General features: G+C 45.8%; 1 protein-coding gene across 1 annotated transcript in view; it reads left to right on the forward strand.

Moving 5' to 3' along the window:
• The window catches only part of PHACTR3 (phosphatase and actin regulator 3), a 255,263-nt gene that overhangs the window by 147,976 nt on the left and 81,543 nt on the right, over positions 1 to 25,744 (forward strand). The window contains exons 4-6 of the mRNA XM_066624720.1: positions 5,484 to 5,663; positions 16,087 to 16,290; positions 20,287 to 20,461. Coding sequence (XP_066480817.1) covers positions 5,484 to 5,663; positions 16,087 to 16,290; positions 20,287 to 20,461 — 559 coding nt within the window. The remainder of the gene's footprint in view (positions 1 to 5,483; positions 5,664 to 16,086; positions 16,291 to 20,286; positions 20,462 to 25,744) is intronic.

Here is a 25,744-nt window from a genome sequence, read left to right on the forward strand (position 1 = left end):
AGGATGCGCTGCTCCTTTGTCCCCTAGCATTGGTGCACCACCATCCATGCACTGCAGAGGATTGTGCTGTTAGTGACAAACCTGGGTTTACTGCTGTGCAGTTTCAGACACAGCCCCCAAAGTGGCTTCTAACTGTTCCCATGCACAGTGAAACATTCTGAGCACCAGGGCTGGCTCTAGGTTTTGAGAGGGTCCTACAGACTTAGTCAACATGGTCCTTCTGTACAATTCCTAAGGTTTGCTGGTGGGATGATTGTCTGCCCTGTATATTTGTTGTGATCACTTTGTAGTTCACCAGAATGGGGCAGGGAGGGGAAGCACAGAGGAGTTACTGGGTGAGGAGTTTCTGGGTAGGTGGGTGGACGGCAGAATTGGGAGGGAAGGGATGGATTCTGGCATGTGCAGGATCCTAACCCTTTTCCCTCTCCTCTTCACTTTCCCTTACTCTTCTTGGACCAATGCCAGCAAAACAGCTGGCACAGATCCAAGGAGACCCATTGGGGCAGTGGAGGCTTGCCCTAAGGTAAGGGAACAAATGTTCTCTTACCTTGAGAAGGCTTCTAGACTGACACCCCCACTGGATGCAGCATTTGCTCTGCTGGTGTGGTTGCTTTGGTGGAGGGGGATATTTACTTAGAACTGAGTATTAAGGAACAGTGGACTTGGGTAGGAAATAAAGGCTCCTTTACAGGGAAAATTTTTAAGCAGCAACAAAACCCTTAAACCCTCTCTCAAGAACACAAGGACATTAAGAAGAGCCCTGCTGGATCAGACCAATGGCCCATCTAGTCCAGCTTCCTATATCTCACAGTGGCCCACCAGATGCCTCAGGGTGTACACCCATCCTAAGTCAGACCCGACTGCCAGAGAGTTCACAGTCTTCATCCCCTGTTCCAGGATTCTATAAAGGAGGAGGGAGCTTCCCTCATGATTGACAGCTCACTTGATGAGAGCTGACTTGATCGAGCAGTAGCGATGCTGCCCTGAGGTGAGAGGCCTGTCCTCTCGATACAAATCTGCATCTCTGCAATGAGCTCCTCAAGCAGCAAGAGTGATCCCTTCCCACATGGCAATCCATCCTCATTAGTCTCTTGGGTGCCATAAGAGCTGCAGAGAGGGTTTGGTAAGGACTTGTGCAGCTGCCAGCACTATGGATGGCTGAGGAGATCATGTGCTCCAGACCTGGTGCAGCGCAATGCCTGGGGCACTCCTTTCCCCATTCATGGTCTCTGCAGTCTTCCCACCTTTGCCAGACATTGGTGCTGGTCAGACTGAAGGCCATTCCTTCTACTATATTCCTTCTACTACCCCTGATACCTTCTGGGAACACCCAGTCCCAAGAACCACAGTTACTGTGTTGGGCTTACTGAATATTTTTAACCCAAGTGGCTCATTTCTTCACTCCATACTACTTTTTTATATCTGGTTCTGACCCCTTCCCTCTTCCATTCTCTCTCCATTCCCTCTCATTGAATCCTTTGACTATGAAATGATGGGCCAATTTCAGTGTGCGAATGCTACTTGTACTCCTTACTTCTTCCTGTTCTTGGTCCTCTTCTTGGCCCAGCAAGCCTTAATTTTCTCAGCCTCACAGGCCCCACCACATTCCCACCCACTAGGCCTTCCTTTTTTCTGCTTGCCTTCACTGACCTTGGCCTCCTTGTGCCACTCTCTGCTTGTGCTACTCTCTGCTTGTGCTTCATGTCCTGTCATCTTGATCCCAATGCTGTGTCCAGAAGGGCCCCTCTCCCCACAGCATCCCATCATCATACAATCCTTTACCTATCCTGTCCTCCTACAATCCCGCCACTTCTTGCCTGCAACACTCAGGCAGTGCCTTGCAGACAATTTTCAAGTGGGCTACCTGGAAATAATTTGTCGTTGCTGCTGGAGATTTCCCCTTTCTTCAGCCACAGAAGTGGAGATTTCATCAAACAACCAGATTTTACAGGTTTCACAAGATGCAGCTGGTGAACAATGTGTGTGGCTGCTAATATGCCCATGATTATGTATGGGCTGGCTTCACAAAGTGTCGAAACGTTGGCAATGAACTCCCCTCCCTTCCTCCTTCCACTGTATCATAGCAACTGTGCTGCTGCAAAGGCTATTTTAAGAACAGTAACTTTTCACCAAACGTGATTATGAGGCAGAGTGGGTGAGCTCAGCCTATAAAAATGTTGCACTGGGAGCTCTGCGGCAGGCCGGCCAGGTTTCCCCAATGTCCTTAGATTTCAAACCAGCATGATGCATGTTTCTGCCGGATGCCCTTGTAGAAACGAGAAGCCAAAAGGTGTTGGGGTTTGAAGCTCATCTCCTTCAAATCACCACTCTAGAAACTTGCAGTGAGACAATGACAAGTGTAAGCTGGTTTTGGCATAAGCTTCTGTTGGACGGTGTCTTAGAAGGAGAAATGGGAGATCACTGGACAGAGATCATACCAGGTTGATCACTCATGTTTCTTTTTGTAACTGACTTGGATAGTAGGGCTAACCATATTGTTTCAGAGAGAGAGAGAGAGAGAGAGGTGCCAGTCTTACTGAAGAAGAATGATAATGGTCTGATCAGACAGAAAAATAATAAAGGATCCTCAGCCATTATCGTTTTGTTTACAAGTGCGCAACAGATTTTATGATATCAACCACTGGAGAGCTTAATCTGCTGGTCATTGAGACTGACATAAGCACATTTATCATTCAACTGAAGCTGCAGCACAGCAGAAGGGACACTTTTATAAGGTTTTGTGTGGTGGCATGATTACAATAAGCATGATAGCAGCATTGAAAAGGGCTGTGAACAGCACACAAGATTCTGCTAGCTCCCGAGCATGGTTCCATGGTGATCTTTCTCTCTTGACAGATTTTATATAACGTTTTAAAAATATATGCATAAAAATTCAAGTAACTGTTCTCAAAGCAGTCCATGAGCACCTGCCAAGATATTCCATATCTATATGGTTTCATGTGTTATAACAGTTTTAGAAGGAAAGAACACACTTCTTTGTCGGAATCAACATGAGACCCATGAGGTCATGCCTGACCTCATGGGTCTCATGTTGATTCCTGCAAAGAAGTCTGTTCTTTCTTTCTATGAAGGTAGACAATACCATGTCTGAGTATGAGATATGTAGGTCTTTCAGTCTGCACACGCTCAGAGTAAGTCTTCTGGGAAGACAAGGCAAGTCAATACTTGTGTGTGTGTGTGTGTGCGCGCACGCACACTGCACGTGGAGAGAGAGAGAGAGAGAGATTGCCAATCTCATACAATCTCATGCATGTGACTGTCACATGTTTCAAAGGCAAAAAGATATATTTTGAATGTGGCGACTCTGTGTATTTTGCAGGAATAAGGTCCTTATTCAACCCAGTATAGCATCCCAACTAGGGGGTGTGAGTTTATATATCTTTCTAAATTATAAGCCTCTTTGGAACAGGAACCCATTTTCTAATACCTTTTGCTATCTAAACCACTTGAGAATTTCTTTTGTTGAAAGGTGATAGATAAATAGAATTAGTAATTCTTATACAGGAGTGTCCTTCATGCACAAGTCTTGTAAGTTGTGAAGAGGCCCTCGATACAGTCCATTTTGAGAGAAGGCTATATTATCAGACTTTGGGAGCTGTCCCCGGTGCTGATTTACATTTTACAGTTAGCAAACCCTTTATTCAAGTCCTGCAGTGGTATGAATAACATCAAACACATTTTTTAGAAAGCAAAACTCACCTCGGAAAATGTCAGGGTTGTGGTGGGCAGTTTTACTATAGTAGTAGGGAAATATACATATACAAAGATGAAAAGTATGGCCTTGAGTTTTTTTACTTGTGTTGCCATGTTGTTTATCTAGAACTTCAGTTTCTCTTTAACTAAGAACATTCCACCATCTCCTATATCAGGCTGTGAAATAAAGAGAGGAATTTTCTTCCATTGTGCACCTAGATCCATTCTTGCGCCCCCAAGGCAGAAAAAGGTAATCAAGTCTTTTGTGGTGCTCTTAGAAATTTGCAGAACAGATATGCTGCAAGGCAGTTCTTAATATGTGATCATCTCAATTATTTACAAGCTAGCAAAATGTCCATTCCATGACATTATTATTTTGATATCAAACAATGTGTGTGTAGAGGGCTTGTGTACTGCAAGGACCCTGGGAGGTACAGTGTAGCTATGTATGCTCTGCACACAAAGGTAGGTTGCACTCCCTGTAGGATCCCTACAGTGAGGGCTGAATCATTCAACGTCAGGGGCAGAAGTTAGATTTTGAGCCCTCAGCTTCCCAAGTGCATTGCTTTAGTTTGCATTGTAGGTGTGAATGGGAATCATTCACTTATATGGGAGAAAGTAAAGTGATTTGTTCATGTTCTTCATTAGGATGGTGGTCAAATTGTTCCTTTCCTCTGGTGACCTCAGGCATTGATAATCAGACAAGCTCCTACCTGCATAGCTTCACCTCTCCATCTGATTTGCATTACTATAATAATAATAATAATAATAATAATAATAATAATAATAATAATAATAATAATAATTTATATCCTGCCTTTTTGTCCTATGGCACACAAGGCAGCCTACAACAATTAGCTCCAACAATACAAAATTAAAAATTAACAATTAAAAACAATAATTAAAACAATTTAGAAATAATTAAAAATCTAAAACAAACCCCGTGGATTCCCATATAAAAAAGCAAGAAAGCCAGCCAGCCTGTCAACAATTAAAAGCTTTTTGAAATAAAAAGGTCTTCAGTCCACGCCGAAATATTAACAAAGAGGGAGCAGTTCTCAATTCTAAGGGGAGGGTATTCCAAAGTTCGGAGGCCACCACCGAGAAGGCCCTCTTCCTGGCCGCCGCCCCTCTCACATTTCTTGGTGGCGGCACAGTCAAAAGGGATCTAAGAGCACGGGCAGGATTGTAGGGAAGGAGGCGGTCCCTCAAATACCCCGGACCCGAGCTGTAAAGGGCTTTAAAAGTCAAAACTAGCACCTTGAATTGGACCCAGAACAGAACCTGCAGCCAGTGTAGCCGCTGAAGCAGCGGCTCGACAGAGTCAAACCGACGTGCCCCAGCTACCACATGGGCAGCCGCGTTCTGTACTAGTTGTAATTTCCAGACCGTCTTCAAAGGCAGCCCCACGTAGAGCGCATTGCAATAATGCATAATCCTATTCTCTGCTTCTTGGTTATACTAGCATGTGTCAGAATGTTGGAAACTGACTCATGGTTCCCTTCCCCAGTCTTTGCACCTCCACCACACATGAGCAATTGTTCCCACCTCTTTATAGCCTCTCCAGTGCATCTTTAGAAGTGTCTGGTGTATCACTTGTACATGTGCTGAACATGTGAGTGCATCCACAGCAATGGCTCCAAGAGCTCAGCTATGAAGAAGAGCATAATATCTGATAAGACCTTCTTTTGGCTCAAACTGTAATATGGGGAGTGGCTTCAGTTAATTGTTAATGGTTTAACTAATTAAAGAATGTCATGGTGTCCTAGATTCTGAAGGCAAAACATGCACTGCTGACGGTGCCACCAGAGCAATGCTGAGTGACCCTTCATCCCCCTCATGCCAGGCACTTACCTCAGAAGAGACGCAGCAGGAACATATATCAGCCGCAACCAATGCCACCTCACTTGGAGAGGAGCTGCATTCGGAAGAGCTGAGAGAAGATTCAGGTATTGGATGTGACATGGTATTGGCCTTTTCCTGCCATTGAGCTGTGGTGGAGTCAATTTGGTGCCACAGAAGGTTCTGTTGGATCAACCCAGATTTCTTTTGGCCACAACAGCAACCAGTTCTTAAAAGAGCCATGTATGTTCCACACCTGGACTTTAATTTTCCTATCAGGAATTGAATATGATATTTGTATCCTAACTGAGAAATGATGCATGTGGAAGTGAAGACAGCACATTGTCCAAATGATGTAGTCATAGGATATTTTGCCATTGGTTGAGCTAGGCCCTCACCTTTGCCCCCATCTAACTATTTGATTGTAGGATTATTCAAAGAGGCTAATTTAATTTACTCCACTTTGTGGAGGTTATAAGATAGAATTGCTTTACACTGCCAAGAGCCCTTATGTGATGGTTTTGGGGAGCATGTGTGACAACTGGTGGGTCATATCATGGAGTGGAGAGATAAGGGGTAATACCTTGGAAAGCTTTGAAGATAAGGACAAAGTGGCTGGGCTGGATATGGGACTGATTGGAAACCAGTGCAGGGATTAAAGCAGGGGTCTCCAAACCCCGGCCCGGGGGCCAGATGCAGCCCACAGCAAGCCTCTGTCTGGTCCATGGCCAGCCTCTTGTTCCCTGAAAGAGGACTGAACACTCGACTGAACATGACCAGAGCTGTGGTCTGATTGCATCTGGAGGGTGTTCTGAGGGCCAGAGAGGCTGAGTGAGATGCATTTATTCATGCATCTAAGTTCCATCTCTAATTTATTTATTTAAATTTTATATTTAAATTTTTTCTGGCCCACAGCACTGTGCCAGATATTTCATGTAGCCCTCTGGCCAAAACGTTTGGACACCCCTGGATTAAAATATCCGAACAACGGTAGAGGTGAATGAGTTGTACAAACCTATGGTAAGGCCAGACCTGGAGTATTGTGTCCAGTTCTGGTTGCCACATCTCAAAAAGGATATAGTGGAAATGGAAAAGGTGCAAAAGAGAGCAACTAAGATGATTACGGGGCTGGGGCACCTTCCTTATGAGGAAAGGCTACAGTGTTTGGGCCTCTTCAGCCTAGAAAAGAGACGCCTGAGGGGGGACATGATTGAGACATACAAAATTATGAGTGGGAAGGATAAAGTGGATTGAGAGATGCTCTTTATACTCTCACATAACACCTGGACCAGGGGACATCCACTAAAATTGAGTGTTGGGAGAGTTAGGACAGACAAAAGAAAATATTTCTTTACTCAGCATGTGGTCGGTCTGTGGAACTCTTTGCCGCAGGATGTGGTGACGGCATCTGGCCTGGATGCCTTTAAAAGGGGATTGGACAAGTTTCCGGAGGAAAAATCCATTACGGGTTACAAGCCATGATGTGTATGTGCAACCTCCTGATTTTAGAAATGGGTTATGTCAGAATGCCAATGCAAGGGAGGGCACCAGGGTGCAGGTTTCTTGTTATCAGGTGTGCTCCCTGGGGCATTTGGTGGGGCCGCTGTGAGATACAGGAAACTGGACTAGATGGGCCTATGGCCTGATCCAGTGGGGCTGTTCTTATGTTCTTATGAGTTTGGCAGCAGAGATCTGGGAAAAAGTGAGATTAAACATCAACAATCGGTCCGATAAGTTATTTAATATAATGTATTTAATAAGAGGTTTTTATCCTGCCTTTCCACTCACTGGTGTATCCAAAGTGACTCTAGTCCATATAAGCATGATATAAACAGTAATATCAACAGAAAAAAGAGAGCAGATAAGCCAGTCAAACATTGGACAGCCAGTAACAAATGTGCAATTCACAGTAGACAGAACAAAAGCTTGTCTAAGCAAAAATGTTTTCAATAGTTGCAGGAAACAGTAAGCCCAGCAGGTTTCATTGGGTAGGGCATTCCATTTTCTAGGTGCCACAACAGAGAACACCATCTCAGGCATCCCTGCCATCCATACTATGGAACAAGGTGAGGTCACAGGAAGGCCTTAAAAGATGAGTAGAGGACAGGCAATTTCATGGGGAGGGAAAATAAGAGAGTTTTTTGGGCATCATGGTCAAATCCATTTAAGACTTGGACAACCCAATCCTAAACTGCATGGTGAAGCCAGGCCACACGGCCTGCACTGCATCCAAAGCACCTTAGGAGGAAGCTGGAAGTCACCTTGAAGTGAAGGGATATATTTCCCCTTACCCTACATAAAGCCCCAGCTGTCCCTTTGGGGGAATCTGCACCAGCTATACAACTGGTGCAATCCAAGAAGCCCATATAGGGCTGCCAGGGCTGGGAGCAGGGATTAGATACGGTTTGTGCCATCAGTGCTGATGCTGCCCCCCTCCTGGGCCTGATTCTCCTCCTGTTCCACACTCCCCCCCCAAAATGCCCCCCTTCAAACTGCCCTCTGCCAGACCCCATGCTGGCCCACATACACTTATCTGTGCCAGCTCCCACAAGGTCCTCATTCAGTGCTGCCAAGCAGGCATGAGTCTCTACACCAGTCCACCAGCACTCTGAAATGAGCCCCGAAATAGACTGGCAACCAGTAAAGAAGATACGACAATAGAGTCCCATGCGCCCAAAACTCTGGTGCCAATCGAGAGCCTTGCTACTGCGTTTTCTGTCAGATGAAGTTTCTGAACCACTTTCAGAGACAGCCTCCATGTAATTTATAGCTTTAAATAGCTGGTTACTTGACATATTTGTCTTTAACAGCCGCTATGCAATATTTATAGAGGAAGCTGTATGTTTTTCTTACACAAAGCAATGGTATATTCTGTTCAGATCTTACATGCATATATTTCACAGCGCGTTGCCCCTCAAATAGATGCATTGGAACAAAACATCAAGTATTTATAGTAACACAAAAATAGTCTTGTTTTCATGGGCAGCAGGGAGGTATTGCGGGAAAACAGGTGATGATAAAAATAGCATTTTGCTGTACTGGAAGATGGATGAATTAGTAAGTATTCAAAGCGATTTGTGAGACTGACCAATTTGGGACGTTTTGGAAAGACAAAACAAAAAAGGATGCCCATTTTTACAGTATATTGGTAACATTTCAGCTAAAAGAACACAAAGAAAAATTCTATCATTGAGTGTACTCTCTCCTTTTGCTGCCCTCTACTGGCTGAGCTGGCCTGCATTTGAACTGCTTTCCTTCTGCATGCTTTCATTATCGTGCACGGTTTCGCACATCCCTGTCGATCCAGTGCCACCACGAAGCACGATGGGTCATTTCAAGCATGTCTGCATCACCTTCTACTTCTTTCAGTGAGATTTAGTCATTCCTAATATTAGCTAGGTTGCGTCCATTATGTATTGGTCATAAGTGTAGCATGTGTGATGTTCCAAATAGCTTCCAAGAATAGCTTTCATCCCAACAAGAGCCTATGATAGGCTTAACGTTCCATTTTACTAATATAGTATGATGACAAGTGTGTATACAGGAAATTGCCCAAGACCTTCAAGGACCATGAACTGGACTGCAATGTGAAACCAAGACATCTAGATCTGTAACACACCAGCAGGTTATGCTAGTTCAGCTTATTCATTACCTCCTTCCTCTGCTCCCTAGGACAATTCTTTCATCTAGGGCCATTGTTGCAAGAGCTACAGCCCAATCCTAGGCATGTATACCTAGAAAGAAGCCAGCTGAGTTCAATGGGAACTAACATTAAGTAAATGTGCGTAAAACTGCAACTCAGACTGCTTCTTCTGCTTTTATCCGCAGTTAGCCCTCTAAAACACACAGCACATGCTATAGATAATTCTTAGGAATGGACCAAACTCACTGGAGAAATCCCATGGATTAATCTAAACTTTGGATTCCTGAGGAGGGTGTATTCCTATGGAATGTCTGGTTTTCTACATATGAACTGGATGAACTGTAAATGGTTTTGGCAGGTCCTTGTTCATGCTTGGTCGGCAAAGTGGCCTCTAAGTGTGCTGGTGTGCCAATAAATTTATCATGTCCTTACTTGTCTGGTGGCCTCTGAGCAGCCTAAATCTTAGACCTTCCTCGTGACCCCAGCTGTCCTTGTGGAGTCAAGTGGGGCGAGAGAGATTGCTGAATCCATGCTGTGCAAACAGCAGTCTCCATTGAGGATCACACTGCTCAAGGGAGAGGGAAGGGCCATTGCTCAGGGATTAAAATCCATCTGCTGAATGCAGATTAAAGGTTCAGCCCCTGGAATCTTCAGGCCTGGCAAAGAGCCCTTTCTGAAACTCTGGAGAGTTAGGACGCAATCCTAACCCACTTTCCAGCACTGACGTAAGGGCAATGCAGCTCTGAGGTAAGGGAATAAACATTCCCTTACTTTCAGGAAGCCTCCATGAATGCCACCCAACTGCAGGATGCAGCACATGCGCCATTGGCACCACTATGCCAGTGCTGGAAAGTTGGTTCGGATTTGGGCCTTAGTCAGTACATTCAATAGTCATTGCAGGCGATAGGGACCCATGGCCTAAGGGAACTTTCTTGATTCACCCTTCTGTGTATCTGGAATGCACCCAAGTAGTTTGCAGTTCTGTACAAAATGTAGTTCCCATGAGAAGCACTGCCATGCACAAATACACAGAAGTTTGCAGGGTTACTGGACAAGTTGAAGTCTGAACAGTAAGAATTCTCTCCCCCCCCCCCCGGGTACATCTGTTTCATGATCCTTATTGATGATGAAGCTGGTACGAGGGCCTCAGGTTTCACTCTGCCTAGAGGTCTCTAAACATGTGTCTCTAAACCGGCCAGTGGGTATCAGGAAACTTCGTAGAATTGTTGGAATCCCCAGTTATACAGATATATTCACCCAAAGAGGACTCCAAAGTCTGCCTTGAGTAAAAAATTCAATAATAGTTCTACATATTTCATGCAAAGTGTAAACTTGTATGACTTCCCAAGAAAGTCTGGGAGTTATATTTTAGTTTATGTACATTCTCTGTAGACAACCTTAGGCTCATCACAGTATGAATTGGAATTTCAAACCCTGCTTGTTCAAAGATTTTCTTCCTTGCACTGGCCTCAACTTGCCTTCAATCCCATGTGAAATATATCTGACCTCAGCAAGCACAGAAAGGTAGAATTTTTGTGAAACCAGAGCATATTCGTGTCTGTTCCAAAGTCAGGCCAGTTTATTTGTTTGAGGTTTCCTCCCAAGTATGCCTGCACTGAACAGAAACCCAAATCAAATGGCTATAAAAATGCTACAGTGCAATCTAAGCATTTCTACTTGGGAGTAAGTCCCATTGAGCTAAATGGGGCTTACTCGCAGGGAAGTTTGCATAGTATTGTATCCTTACTCAAACCTTCCCCACTGTGAGAAGAATTTGCTATACAGCAATATACCTGGGAATAAGTCTTCCCTGGGAGACTTACAAAATTCACAGCTAAGTGTTGTGTTGTGTTGTGCATCATATCCTTCTAGCTGTGATCGGAAGATTGTTGCTGACTTCTTTTTCTCCTCTGTGTGACTCCCTCCAACATTTTAAATTTTGTTTTGACTTTTCATGATTCCTGCCCCATTTTTCTTTCCAGCTTGATAGGCCTTTCAAGACAGAGATTGCCATCAAATGCAGTTCCATATCTCTTAGCATCATGTAGTCATTACACCAGTCCATGTGCTGCCTCTTCACATGTGTTTGATGTCCCAAAGCACTGAGACACTGTGATGTATCATGTAACATCAGTCCATTCAGTGTGTTGTGGTGGCCGATTCCATGGTTTAGATCCATGTAATCTTATTTATGCCAGTCATTGCTGAAGATGGAATTGGAAACAGCAGCTTCAGCTCTGGCAGCGGCAAACTTAAGTCCAAGCATTTTCTCTGGTGACCTGTATAAAGGTTCCTGAGCTATGAGGGAGACCCTCTACAGTAGATGGAACTTGAGCAAAGAGGAGTGAAAATAATGAATGTAACAGGAATAGGTGCACCCAAAAGGACATCAGAAAGTTTGGACATTTACTATTCCACTTATTTAAAATATGTTTTAGGTCTCCTTGCAATGGAACCTTTCAAGGCTAATAAAACAATTTAAATAAAAAATTGGATAAAGTTGTGTGAAAAAGCTACACAACAGCAATAACCAAGAGTTCAGAGGGAAAGCATTCCACAAATAAGAACATAAGAACAGCCCCACTGGATCAGGCCATAGGCCCATCTAGTCCAGCTTCCTGTATCTCACAGCGGCCCACCAAATGCCCCAGGGAGCACACCAGATAACAAGAGACCTCATCCTGGTGCCCTCCCTTGCATCTGGCATTCTAACATAACCCATTTCTAAAATCAGGAGGTTGCGCACACACATCATGGCTTGTACCCCGTAATGGATTTTTCCTCCAAAAACTTGTCCAATCCCCTTTTAAAGGCGTCTAGGCTAGACGCCAGCACCACATCCTGTGGCAAGGAGTTCCACAGACCAACCACACGCTGAGTAAAGAAATATTTTCTTTTGTCTGTCCTAACCCGCCCAACACTCAATTTTAGTGGATGTCCCCTGGTTCTGGTATTATGTGAGAGTATAAAGAGCATCTCCCTATCCACTCTGTCCATCCCCTGCATAATTTTGTATGTCTCAATCATGTCCCCCCTCAAGCGTCTCTTTTCTAGGCTGAAGAGGCCCAAACGCCGTAGCCTTTCCTCATAAGGAAAGTGCCCCAGCCCCGTAATCAGCTTAGTCGCTCTCTTTTGCACCTTTTCCATTTCCACTATGTCTTTTTTGAGATGTGGCGACCAGAACTGGACACAGTACTCCAGGTGTGGCCTTACCATAGATTTGTACAACGGCAATATAATATTAGCCGTTTTGTTCTCAATACCCTTCCTAATGATCCCAAGCATAGAATTGGCCTTCTTCACTGCCGCTGCACATTGGGTCGACACTTTCATCGACCTATCCACCACCACAAAATGGGTTGCCACAACACTGAAGGCCCAGTTCCCAGTTCCCAACTACCTCAACTCTGCATGTGAAATGAGCATTGGGTGAGATCTGTTAGGTTCCATTGATCAATTTCTGGTAGACTTTTAGAACATTTTAATTTAGGCAGACTTTGGGGGATTAACTTCATGGATTTTAAGCTTCCCAGACAATTGTGTTGTTAATTGCTATTGTTAATTTTATTGAATCATGTTGATTGTTGTTTAATTAAGGACGCAATCCTAACCCCTTATGTCAGTACTTTCCAGTACTGGCATAGTGGTGCCAATGGAACATGTGCTGCATCCTGCAGTTGGGTGGCACTCACGGAGGTCTCCTCAAAGTAAGGGAACGTTTGTTCCCTTACCTCAGAGCTGCATTGCCCTTATGTCAGTGCTGGAAAGCACATACGAGGTTAGGATTGCACCCTAATTTGCTCAAATGGTTTTCTTTTTCACTTGTGACTGCCCTGCCCCTGCATAACCTTGAGGGCAGAAATATGGCTTCTAAATGACCCTAAATAAATACGTTTCTATATTAGGGAATATGTCTACTCCTGAGTAAAAGTGTTTATGGCAGCAGCATTAGTTTTGTTAAATACATGTTTCACAATCTTGACACACAACACACACAAAGTTTTTTTTTTTGTTTTTTTAAATGAACAATATCAGAGCCACATATAAGATGTGAGACTTATGGCTTAATTCTATTTTCCACTCCCCACCCGTCCACCCCATGTGCACTGATACAGTGGTGCCAAAATGGCTACTACTGTGGGGGGGGGGGCAGTTGCAGAGGTCTCCTCTGGGTAAGGGTACAGTTGTACGTTTGCCTCCTGGGCTAAGCTTCCCATCCCCATTCTGTCTCTTGTCACTCCCTCCCACCTCCCCCACCATCTTACATGCATTGGAGGGCAGTTTCTGATCCACTGGTGCCAGCAGGAAGTCCAGTGTGACCAGATACAATGGAGGACAGAGTGCCTATACCTTTAACTAAAATGTACCTTGAAGCAGCTGACAAGCTGAGCCGAGTTATTCCATCTGCTCTGAGCTGGGAGGATGGAGGCCAGAATGTGAAACCAGACCAAGAAAGTAACACCTGAATGTTGTGGTTCTTGTAAGATAGAACATTCTTTCAAATTGTAAAAATCCCTACAGGGATTTAATAAGCCTGCCTATGTAAACCGCCTTGAATAAAGTCTTGAATAAAGACCAAGAAAGGCGGTTTATAAAATACCTGTATTATTATTATTATTATTATTATTATTATTATTATTATTATTATGTACCCTGGAAGAGGGTACTTGAATTGTGGCACTGGAAACCAGGAGTTATAAACTCTGTTTCCTTTTCCACAGCTAGGCAATGAAGAGATAGCGCACTGCACAAATTATTGCCGTAAGCACTGGGGTACCCTGGACAGTAGACCAGTTCTCCCTTTCCATTTGTATTCCTATTTCTTGAATTTGAGTGACCCAAAGATGACTTCTTAGAGAGAGAATTCTTGTTATTAGACCTCAGCACAGCATAGCAATGGCTGCTTTATTTATTTATTTATTTATTTATTTATTTATTTATTTATTTATTTATTTATTTATTTATTTATTTATTTTAGAGATTTATATCCTGCATTTCTATCCACTGAAGGACACTCAAGGCGGCTCACAATTAAAAACATATTAAAAACATAAACTATACATATATAGATATAAAAGACATTAAAAACCATAAAACACAATAAAAACCTGAATCCCAAATTAAAACACATTCAAAAAGTGCCATGCATTATGCTTTAGGCATAATGCTTGGGTATACATCAAAACATTTTCAGGTGTGCAACCAAAAATCTAAGGTGTGAATGAACCACGTATGTTTTTGGAACTGCATGTGTCACAGAGGAACACATATCACTTGATAGCCATTGGCAAACCACTCTGTCTCTCAAAGTTACCTCCCTCCACCTGAAGTATAGGGATCGTAACACTGACATATTCTGCAGGACTGTTGTAAAAATACCTGAGAGAATGTCTGTGATGCGTTTTGAACACTCGCAGGGCCCAATCCTATCCAACTTTCCAGCACTGGTGCAGCTGCAATGCTGCCCCGGGGTAAGGGAACAAATGTTCCCTTACATTGAGGAGGCCTCTGTGACTACCTCCCCACCAGAAGATGCAGTGCACGTCCCATTGGTGCCAGCACTGGAAAATTGGATAGGGTTGGGCCCTTAAGCACTATGTAAATGACAGTTGGTGTTGTGCAATAATAACAATGTCAGGTTAGGACTGGGGGGATCAGGATCCAAATTCCTAGCCAGCCATGGAGTTCACTGGGTGACTGAGCCACCCAACATCCCACAGTTGAATCTACCTCACAGGATCATTGTGAGGATAACATGTGGGGGGGGGGGGAGTGAGAACAATGTATGCTACTCAGAGCTCCTTGGAGGAACTAAAGGAAGGGTGGAATAAAATGTGATAAACTTGTTTTATCATCATCATCATCATCATCATCATCATCATGTGTCTCAAGTATGACAGAGGCATGAAAGAGAGTCAGTCTTTCATCACCCCCACTGTCTATCCTCCCATCACATCCCATGAGACCAATATTCCAGGCAGATAAATACCTTCCCAAGGGAGCCACAGACACCTAAAAAACTCCCCTCTGTATAGTATTCTCCAGTTTCTTGGAACCAGACTAGTTGATATGCCTACTGCACAATTGGTGCCAGTGTGCTTGAGCTTCCCAATGTAAACACCACACATGGGGCTCCCAATTTGAATGGCGGCTTTTCAGCTTGGGTCAGGACTATAGTGGGTACCAAGGGTTAAAATCCCCTGTCTCCTGTTACATTCTCAGACTGGATCACACCTGTCCTGACTGTGCTCTTTATGGTAGAAAAAACCAGCAACAGGTGCTAACCATTCAGTTTAAAAGGTGTATTATCAAGCTGGCCATGCCAGACTGATTGCTGTAGTGATCTAGTTGACTGCCCTGTGTCCTAGGAAATATTCAACTGCTGTTCACAGTAGCAGCCATGCCACACTGTTCTTCTTACAAAACAGAACACAGAAAATGGAACAGGAAGCTGTGTGAGACCTTGTGAGTATGTGTGCTTTGCGAATAAGAGCCCTTCAAAGCTCATCGGTTTCCCAAATTACAGCATGTTCCAGTAGTTTCCCAGCCAGTTTCCATTTCCACCAATAAGCCTGGCCGTTTGATCGTTTAGCATTTTTCCGTGGTCGAGATGGAGTGTGCTCCACTGCTATGGGTATGCATCAATTGCTAAAGGTGAGCATCATGTATTCCTTCATTGCTACATTGCCTGCCCCAAACATCAGACTTCTGGTGGGTGCATACCACCTTTCATTACTGCTGCTTGCTTGAAGAAGGGGAGTGGTGGTAGCTGGTGCACCCCTTGGAAATCAGGGTGGTGGGGCAGCATTTGGTGACCATCTTGGATGCTGGAAATCTTTGTAATTTCACATCCACAAATCCCACAGTTTCTGGTCCTGTCCCTCCAGCCAAGAAGACACCAGCTTCCGCAGCCGAACGGGAGAATGCCGGCCTGCCAGCCTCTGAAGAGAATCCAAAAGCCTTACTTTCTGAATCCACGGAATCACCCCAGAAACCAACGGAAAGGAACCCAGCACAGCTTCCCAACCCTCCTCCATCACTTCCAATCCCACCACCGAAGACCATATCCAAAGTCTCCAAGACTGCACCAGGTGAGTCTCATCCATCCAGAAAGCATTTTCCTTATGGCTTTGGTTAGAGGTCCACACAATGAGGGATGCAGGCCTGCTGCCAGAAATGGAAATCATGTTTCCACTCCCATGTTATAATATGTAGGAATGAAAGAATCTCAGAAGAGCCCTGCTGGAGCTAAGCAAAAGCCTACATAATCCAGCATCCTATTTCTTAAAGTGGCCAATAGATGTCTCTGTGGAGCCTACAGGCAGGCTAGAAAGACAAATCCCCCTCTCCCACTGTTGCTTCCCAACAACTGGTATTAAGGTATACTGTTTTTCCCTGAACTTGGAGGTAACCTGTAGCCAACATGACTAGGGCTCTGGGCCGGCCCACCAATTATGCCCAATGGGTCCATCATTCAAGGACAGCACACTGCCAGGGAGAGAGGTGGGCTCACTTCAGAGGCCACAGCTGTCCCCATTCAGGAGAAAGGAAGTGGGAAGGACTCCCCACTTCCTGTCTCAGCACTTTATCTGAGTACTGCCTTCTCAAGCAACAGCAGAAATACCCAGAGTGGTATCTGTTGCCACCATCACTGCAGGCCAAGTGACATCTGCTGCAAATGATGCCAAAGCACTGCCACTATTGCCACTTCTAGAGAAGTGGCTGCCACCATCACACTGCTGGTAAAGCCAGAGGAATCCACTGCTGGTGCCTCTGGTAAGTGGAGGGAGAGGAAGAGGGGTAATGCTGTGGGGAGAGGGCCTTGGCTGTTGGTGTGCTTTGTGTGTCAAGAGACAAAGGGGAAATGGGGGGGGGAGACATTGGAGAGTGGCACCTCAAGCCCAGGCACCCAAAGGACTTGAGCAGGGCCATGGATAGATATCATCCATAATTTTTTCCACTGTCTTTTAGAAGCCATTTAGCATGATAATCATTACCCAGTGGTGAAATTATTCAAAAGTTATAGCCAAAAAACCAGAGGACGCAAGGCGATGGTGCATCACCACGCCCACTTTCCAGGGCGTTGCCCCGCCCACTGTATGGGAGGATATCCGCCATGGGGGTGAAGTGCTGGCCTCCCATACCAGGTGATGCAAACCTATTGACGCCACTGCCATTATCACATCTTGTGCTTGTGAATTCATTGGTTGGCAACCTTCAGTCTCGAAAGACTATGGTATAAGCCTACAGCACCCAGTATTCCCAGGTGGTCTCCCATCCAAATACTAACCAGGCCTGACCCTGCTTAGCTTCCGAGATCAGACGAGATCAGGCATGTGCAGGGTAATTCTTTACCTCTATATATTGATAGATATACCTTGTCCAAACTAAACTTTCTATTTCCCTCCCCCCAAAATATTTATGTTACCCATAAGGTTACATATAAAGGTACATTCTCATAAGCTTGACCTAAACATAAAAAAAAATTGAGGAATTCTGGTTCTCCGAATTAAGAAATCATGGCTCTCCCATGTCACATATAGCTTGGCTTCCAGTTAGCTAGTTTCCCACTGATGCAACTGTTGAAGTGCAGAACTGATGCTATTTGACCTCCTGTGAATGCAACTCTAAATAGCATCTGAATGGTGGTTTTCCTGTGTAGCAGCAGCTGCACTGTATTTACCTTATAGCTCCGTGCTTCCTCACAAGATGGCTTTTCCACCTGGAAGGGAGTTTCCATGTGGGTACTGATATTCCTGGCAGTGGCTGGCACTGGTATATGGCCTGTAGATGTGATATAGAAGATCCACTTGGTTAATGGTGCTAACCTCACACGAAAGCTTATTTCCAGGGACATTGATGTGAATTTAGAGACTGGCCCTCACACAGCTACTATTATGGAATTCAACTTACTGCCCAATCCTACCTCTTGTTGCTCAGTACTTAGGGCCACCAGTGCAGCCTCTGCCATATTCAGCGCACAAGCAGGGGACCAGGCCAGCTGGGAGAGATTAGTAAAGAGAAATTTTACTTACCTCTCTGGCCACTGCCTGGTCCCCTATGTGGTTACTCAGATCCAAGTCAGCTCTTTTGCTGGTATAGATCTGTTCCACCTCAGGGGATGTTCCAGGCCTAGGATGGGGATTCCAAATCTGGTAAACATAAGAAGAGCCCTGCTGAATCAGGCAAAAGGCCCATCTAGTCCAGCTTCCTGATTCTCACAGTGGCCCACCAAATGCCCCAGGGAGCACACAAGACAACAGACACAACCTGCGTCCTGGTGCCCTCCCCTGCAATCAGAGGCAGCCTGCCTCTAAAACCAAAAGCTTGCACATACATACTATGACTTGTAAGCCCTAATGAACTTTTCCTCCAGAAATGTGTCCAATCCCCTCTTAAAGGCATCCAGGCAAGATGCCATTACTACTTCCTGTGGCAAGGAGTTCCACAAACTAATTACACACTGGGTAAAGACATATTTTCTTCTGTCCGTCCTAACTCTCCCAACACTCAACTTTCGTGGATGTCCCCTGGTATGTGAGAGGAAAAAGAGTGTCTCTCTATCCATTCTGTCTATCCCCTGCATGATTTTATATGTCTCAATCATGTCCTCCCTCAGGTGCCTCTTTTCTAGACTGAAGAGGCCCAAACGTTGTAGCATTTCCTCATAGGGAAGTTGCCCCAGCCCAGTAATCATTTTGGTTGCTCTCTTTTGCACCTTTTCCATCTCCACTATATCCTTTTTGAGATGCTACCACCAGAACTGGACACTATACTCCAGGTGTGGCTTTACCATCGATTTTTACAATGGCATTACAATATTAGCTGTCTTATTCTCAATTCCTTTCCTAATTATCTCAAGCACGGAATTAGCCCTCTTCACTGCCACCGCACATTGGGTCAACACTTTCATTGAGCTGTCCACCAGCACCCCAAGATCTCTCTCCTGATCTGTCTCAGACAGCTCAGAACCAATTAGCCTATATGTAAAGTTTTGATTTTTTGTCTCAGTGTGCATTACTTTGCACTTATTTACATTGAAACACATCTGCCATTTTGCTTCCCAGTCTCCCAGTTTGGAGATATCCTTCTGGAGCTCTTCACAGTCTCTTCTGGTCTTCACCACTCGGAAACGTTTGGTGTCATCTGCAAACTTGGGCACCTCGCTGCTCAACCCTGTCATTTATGAACAGGTTGAAAAGTACAGGTCCCAGGACAGATCCTTGGGGCACCCCACTTTCCACCTCTCTCCATTGTGAAAATTGCCCATTGACACCCACTCTCTGCTTCCTGGACCTCAACCAGTTCCTAGTCCAGGAGAGGACCTGTCCTCTAATTCCCTGACTGTGGAGTTTTCTCAGCAGCCTTTGGTGAGGGACCATGTCAAACGCTTTCTGAAAGTCCAGATATATAATATCCACAAGTTCTCCCACATCCACATGCCTGTTGACCTTTTCAAAGCATTCTAAAAGGTTCATGAGGCAAGAATTCTAAAAGGTCTGTGGTGGATGTCCTTGCTGCTGAGATTCACCCCTGTTGCACCCCAGTCCATCCCTGCTCCAATCTAATCCCCACGCTGATCCTCCTTCTGCCAGTAACACTGTGGTGATGGCTGGTCGGCACAGTGTACCACGGGTGCACAGTCATCTAGATGTTGCACTAGTGGTAGAGCTCTGCAGACCATCGGAGAGGCTGCTGTGATGATGTACCACACAGTACACTGGTAGACCTTGGAATCTGCCAACAGTACTATTCAGATTGGGTCACAGTAAGCTTCTGCGTATGGAGGGGGGAAATTAAATCACTGTTGTCAAAGAATTATGGTGCCTACTAACCTATCTGCATTGCAGAGAGTAGGAGTGGTGGATTGTGGGTCACTGCTTTGTCAGGCAACCAGAAATGGCTTGTTGAGAAAGTTCTACCCCTTGGGGAATTCACCAGAAATCCATCCTCTGTATGCAGCCAGTAATGCCCTTTCGTGATTTTATTTCCAGCAGCAGGAAGTGAAGTAGATGAGCCTGCCTTGAAATCCCCTCCACCCACTATCTTGAAGAATTATGTCATTGTTGGTTCCTCTCAACTCTCAGGACAAGCTGCTCCCTTCCAGCCCTCAGGCCAGAAAGTCTCTGATCCCCACCTCAGAGGACAACACACAACACCCACCGGCTCCCCTCACCTTGCCGCTGTGCACCTGCCTTTACCTCCCAGCCGAGTCATTGAGGAACTTCACAGAGCTCTAGCCACCAAACACCGGCAGGATAGGTAAGGATCTGCAGGGTGCAGAGGGCTGCGAAACCATCTTGTACTGATCAACACATGTCACTCGCCTTTCGTAGCTCTTTCCCACTTGCTTTTTGCAAGGCTATTTTATTGCTTATTGAAGAAATGTATGAAGGTACCTTTTATCAGCTAAGACCACTGGTCAATCTAAGTCTGTTTTGTTGATCTTTGTAGATGGTGATTCCCCAGGTTCTCTGTCGGGGTTCTTCTCCAACCTTCCCTGGAGATACCACCAGAGCTTAAACCTGGGATCTTTCGCATACAAAGAAAGTGCTGTACCATTGAGCTGCAGTCAGTGGCATAGCTAGAGGGAGTGTAAAGCACTAAGTTCTGCAGGTGCCTGAATGCACCTTGCAAGTGGCCCCTGTTCCTCCCCTTTGGAGCCATTCCGGGTGGTGGGAGCAAAACAGAGTCGAATGCTGGGAGGTGTACACCTCCAATTGCTACCACTGTCTGGAATTTCTCCAAAAGGGAGGGCGAGGGGCTGCTTGCACAGCATACTCAAGCACTTGCAAAACTTAGTGTTTTACATCCCCTCTAGCTATGCCACTGGCTGCAGCCACATTCCATGCAGGGCTCTGGTGGAGGAGCAGGCAGACAACACCACCATCCACTTAATGTAATATGTTCCATGGATGCTCCCCATGGGAAACCCATTCAGGGAGAAACCAGAGTCCTATGATTCTCCTTCCTCCAACAAGAAGAGGTGGAGACTACAAATCTGGTTTATGCTTGCTCAGGAGCTCTTGCTCTGCACATGGTACTGCCCACATATTATTCTAAATGCACATTGGATGGGGCTTGCCTCCGTCTCTATCACAAGAATCAGATCCACACCCCAGTATTCCTATGCAATCCAAACTTTGTCCTGGGCGATAGATAAATGCTGTGCACTCCCTGTATGCTTCCTAGAGTGCAATTCTGAGCATGTTTTCTCAGAAGCAATTCCTTCTGAGCTCAGTAGGGCTTACTCCCAAGTAAAAACCCAATCCTAGGCCTGATAAACTAGGCTTGAGCCAGTGCATTGGGGCACTGTTCGGCTGTTAGCAAATTAGCATAGTCATTGTCCTTTAGGAGGTGATAAGAGCCCCATTAGGAAAATCCAAGCACCCCATTCAGGAGCCTACAGAGTAGATTAGGCCCAGCAGCAGCCTTTTCTCTTCCTAATCTTTTGTAATCTCACCTGGGAAGACCAGCCCCCTTTCAGTCAGCAAGGAGGGAGGGAGGAGGAGCTAGCTAGGGGCATAAAGCTAGCGCCTGCCACTGCGTGAGCCCTCTGCAGAAGCGCGTGTGGCCTCTGGGAAACCAAGTGCCTCAGGAACAAAGTGCCAGGTAAGGTACCGTGAGTTTAGCCTCAGCAGCAGGAGGAGGCCAGGGCCTCAGACACTGTCCTTCTCTTCCCTTGAGAAGAGGGCAGCAAACCAGTGAAGGGTTTTTAAGTACCCCTAAACAAACAAACAAACAAACTATGCAGTCAGACAGCCAGCAGCAGGGTGGGGGCTATCCAGTGTTTTGCATGGAGTGCAACATGTATGACTGAGGCATAAGTCATGGGTGGGTCCTCGGTGCAAGGAGCTCCAGGGACTCAGGGAACGCGTCTGCTCCCTTGAAGCCTTGGTGGCCGACCTGGAGAAGCAGAGGCAGGCAGAGAAGGACCATGTGGAGACTTCTGGGGACGATCAGGCTTCGTCCCAACCTCAAGCGTGGAGCTTCTCAGCTGCCCGGGTGGGAAGTCTCGGGGATGGAGGACGTCATCTTGGAGAGGAGGGAAACAATCCCCTAGGTGGGACCCCTTCTCCAGGGGACAGGCCCGTATCTGAATGCACTCAGGATGCTCCTTGGCGGGAGGGGGGTAGGGGGCTTCTTGTAGTGGGGGATTCGATTATTAGAAACATAGAGAGGGGGTTTGCGACAGATGTGAAGACCGCATGGTGACTTGCCTTCCTGGTGCAAAGGTTGCAGACATCACTTCTCATCTAGACAGGCTGGTAGACAGTGCTGGGGAGCAGGTAGCAGTTGTGGTGCTTGTCGGCACCAACAATGTGGGCAAGTGTAGCCGGGAGGACCTGGAGGCCAAACTTAGGCTATTAGGTAGGAAGCTGAAAGCCAGGACCTCAAAGGTAGTGTTCTCAGAAGTGCTACCTGTTCCATGCACAGGCCAGCTAGGCAGACGGAGATCAGGGGTCTCAATGCGTGGATGAGACGGTGGTGTAGGGAGGAGGGGTATAGATTTGTTAGGCACTGGGGAACGTTTTGGGACAAGCGGGGCCTGTACAAGGGGGACAGGCTTCACTTGAACCAGAATGGAACCAAGACAGCTGGCGCATAACATTAAAAAGGTGGCAGAGCAGCTTTTAAACTGATCCCTGGGGGAAAGCGGACAGGAGCCGAGGGGCATCTGGTTCAGAACTCTTCATCCCTATGGGACGAGGATGGGGAAGTTAGAGAACAACAATGTAAAGGCAGAGTAGGAAAAGAAATTGGGAATGGTAGCATGATGGGATGTGATAGATGGTTTGGCTCAGTGAGAGGATGTGGGGAGAAAAGAGTTAATAAGCAGCCCATCCTGGGGCATTCCATGTACAAATGCTTTTATGCAAATGCCCAAAGTCTCCGAGCAAAGATGGGAGAACTGGAATGTCTGGTGACTAGGGAAAACCTTGACATAGTGGCACAATGGAAACCTGATGGAATGCAGAAAATCGGTGGGATACCACAATCCCGGGCTATAAACTCTACAGGAGGGACAGGGAGGGGCGTGTTGGAGGTGGGGTGGCCGTTTACATTAAGGAAGGGATAGAATCCAGCAAAGTAGAGATTGAAGGCGGGTCCGACTCCACCATAGAATCTCTGTGGGTTAAATTACTAGGCCTGAGGAGTGATGTAATAGTGGGGGTGTACTATTGTCCTCCAGACCAGAAATCGGATGGGGACCTTGAAATGAGGAAACAGATCAGGGAGGTGACAAGGAGGGACAGGGTTGTAATCATGGGGGACTTCAATTATCCTCATCGTAGACTGGGTCAATTTGTGTTCTGGTCACGAAAAGGAGACCGGATTCCTTGACATGTTAAATGACTGTGCGTTAGAGCAGCTAGTCATGGAGCCCACCAGAGGACAGGTGACTCTGGATTTAATATTGTGCTGTACTCAGGACCTGGTTAGAGATGTCAATGTTATGGAGCCGTTGGGGAACAGTGATCATGCTGTGATCCGTTTCGACATGCACATCGGGGCAAGAATACCGGGCAAATCTCTCACAAAAACCCTTGACTTCCAACGAGTGGACTTCCCTCAAATGAGGAGGCTGGTTAGAAGGAGGTTGAAAGGGAAGGTAAAAAAGTCCCATCTCTCCAGAGTACATGGAGGCTGCTTAAAACAACAGTAATAGAGGCCCAGTGGAAGTGTATACCGCAAAGGAAGAAGGGCTCCACTAAGTCCAGGAGGTGCCCACATGACGAAAGAGCCAAGTTAGAGAGGCTGTAAATGGCAAGGAAGCTTCCTTCCATAAATGGAAGTCTTGCTCTAATGAGGAGAATAAAAAGGAACATAAACTGTGGCAAAAGAAATGTAAGAAGGTGATACGGGAGGCCAAGCGAGACTATGAGGAACGCATGGCCAGCAACATTAAGGGGAATAATAAAAGCTTCTTCAATTATGTTAGAAGCAGGAAACCCGCCAGAGAAGCGGTTGGCCCTCTGGATGGTGAGGGAGGGAAAGGGGAGATAAAAGAAGACTTAGAGATGGCAGAGAAATTAAATGAGTTCTTTGCATCTGTCTTCACGGCAGAAGACCTCGGGCAGATACCGCTGCCCGAACGGCAACTCCTGACCGAGGAATTAAGTCAGATAGAGGTTAAAAGAGAAGATGTTTCAGACCTCATTGATAAATTAAAGATCAATAAGTCACCGGGCCCTGATGGCATCCACCCAAGAGTTATTAAGGAATTGAAGAATGAAGTTGCTGATCTCTTGACTAAAATATGCAACTTGTCCCTCGAAACAGCCACGATGCCAGAGGATTGGAGGATAGCAAATGTCATACCAATCTTTAAAAAGGAAAAGAGGGGGGACCCAGAAAGCTGTAGGCCAGTCAGCCTAACATCTATACTGGTAGATGGTAGAATGCCTCATCAAAGATAGGATCTCAAAACACATAGACGAACAGGCCTTGCTGAGGGAGAATCAGCATGGCTTCTGTAAGGATAAGTCTTGCCTCACAAACCTTTTAGAACTCTTTGAAAAGGTCAACAGGCATGTGGATGCTGGAGAACCCGTAGACATTATATATCTGGACTTTCAGAAGGTGTTCGACACGGTCCCTCACCAAAGGCTACTGAAAAAACTCCACAGTCAGGGAATTAGAGGGCAGGTCCTCTCCTGGATTGAGACCTGGTTGAAGACCAGGAAACAGAGAGTGGGGGTCAATTTTCACAATGGAGAGAGGTGAAAAGCGGTGTGCCCCAAGGATCTGTCCTGGGACAGGTGCTTTTCAACCTCTTTATAAATGATCTGGAGACAGGGTTGAGCAGCGAGGTGGCTAAGTTTGCAGATGACACCAAAATTTTCCAAGTGGTGAAGACCAGATGTGATTGTGAGGAGCTCCAGAAGGATCTCTCCAAACTGGCAGTATGGGCAGCAAAATGGCAGATGTGTTTCAATGTAAGTAAGTGTAAAGTCATGCCATTGAGGCAAAAAAATCAAAGCTTCACTTATAGGCTGATGGGTTCTGAGCTGTCTGTGACAAATCAGGAGAGAGATCTTGGGGTGGTGATGGACCGGTCGATGAAAGTGTCGACCCAATGTGCAGCGGCAGTAAAGAAGGCCAATTCTATGCTTGGGATCATTAGAAAAGGAATTGAGCACTAAACGGCTAATATTATAATGCAGGGGTGCTCAATGGGTGGATCGCGATCTCCCGGTAGATTGCGAGGCAAAATGAGTAGATCGCGGAGTGCCGACCCCCCCCCTTCAGGTGCCTCTGGGAGGAAACGCCAGGAGTAAGGCCCATTGTACTCAATGGGGCTTACTCCCAGGTAAGTGTGGCCAGGATTGCAGCCTCACAGCCTAATCCTAGGCATGTCTAGTCAGGAATAAGTCCTGTTATACTCAGTGGGGCTTAAGGTACACCAACATACATTGTACACATAAATGTTATATGTTATGATGGTGCGAACATTGTAAAAAAAACTCTGGTAGATCTCCGGGCCTTGCTGGGTTTCAAAGTAGCTCTCGAGCCAAAAAAGTATGAGCACCCCTGTTATAA

Source organism: Tiliqua scincoides, chromosome 4 (assembly GCF_035046505.1).
Source record: "Tiliqua scincoides isolate rTilSci1 chromosome 4, rTilSci1.hap2, whole genome shotgun sequence".
NCBI lineage: Eukaryota > Metazoa > Chordata > Lepidosauria > Squamata > Scincidae > Tiliqua > Tiliqua scincoides.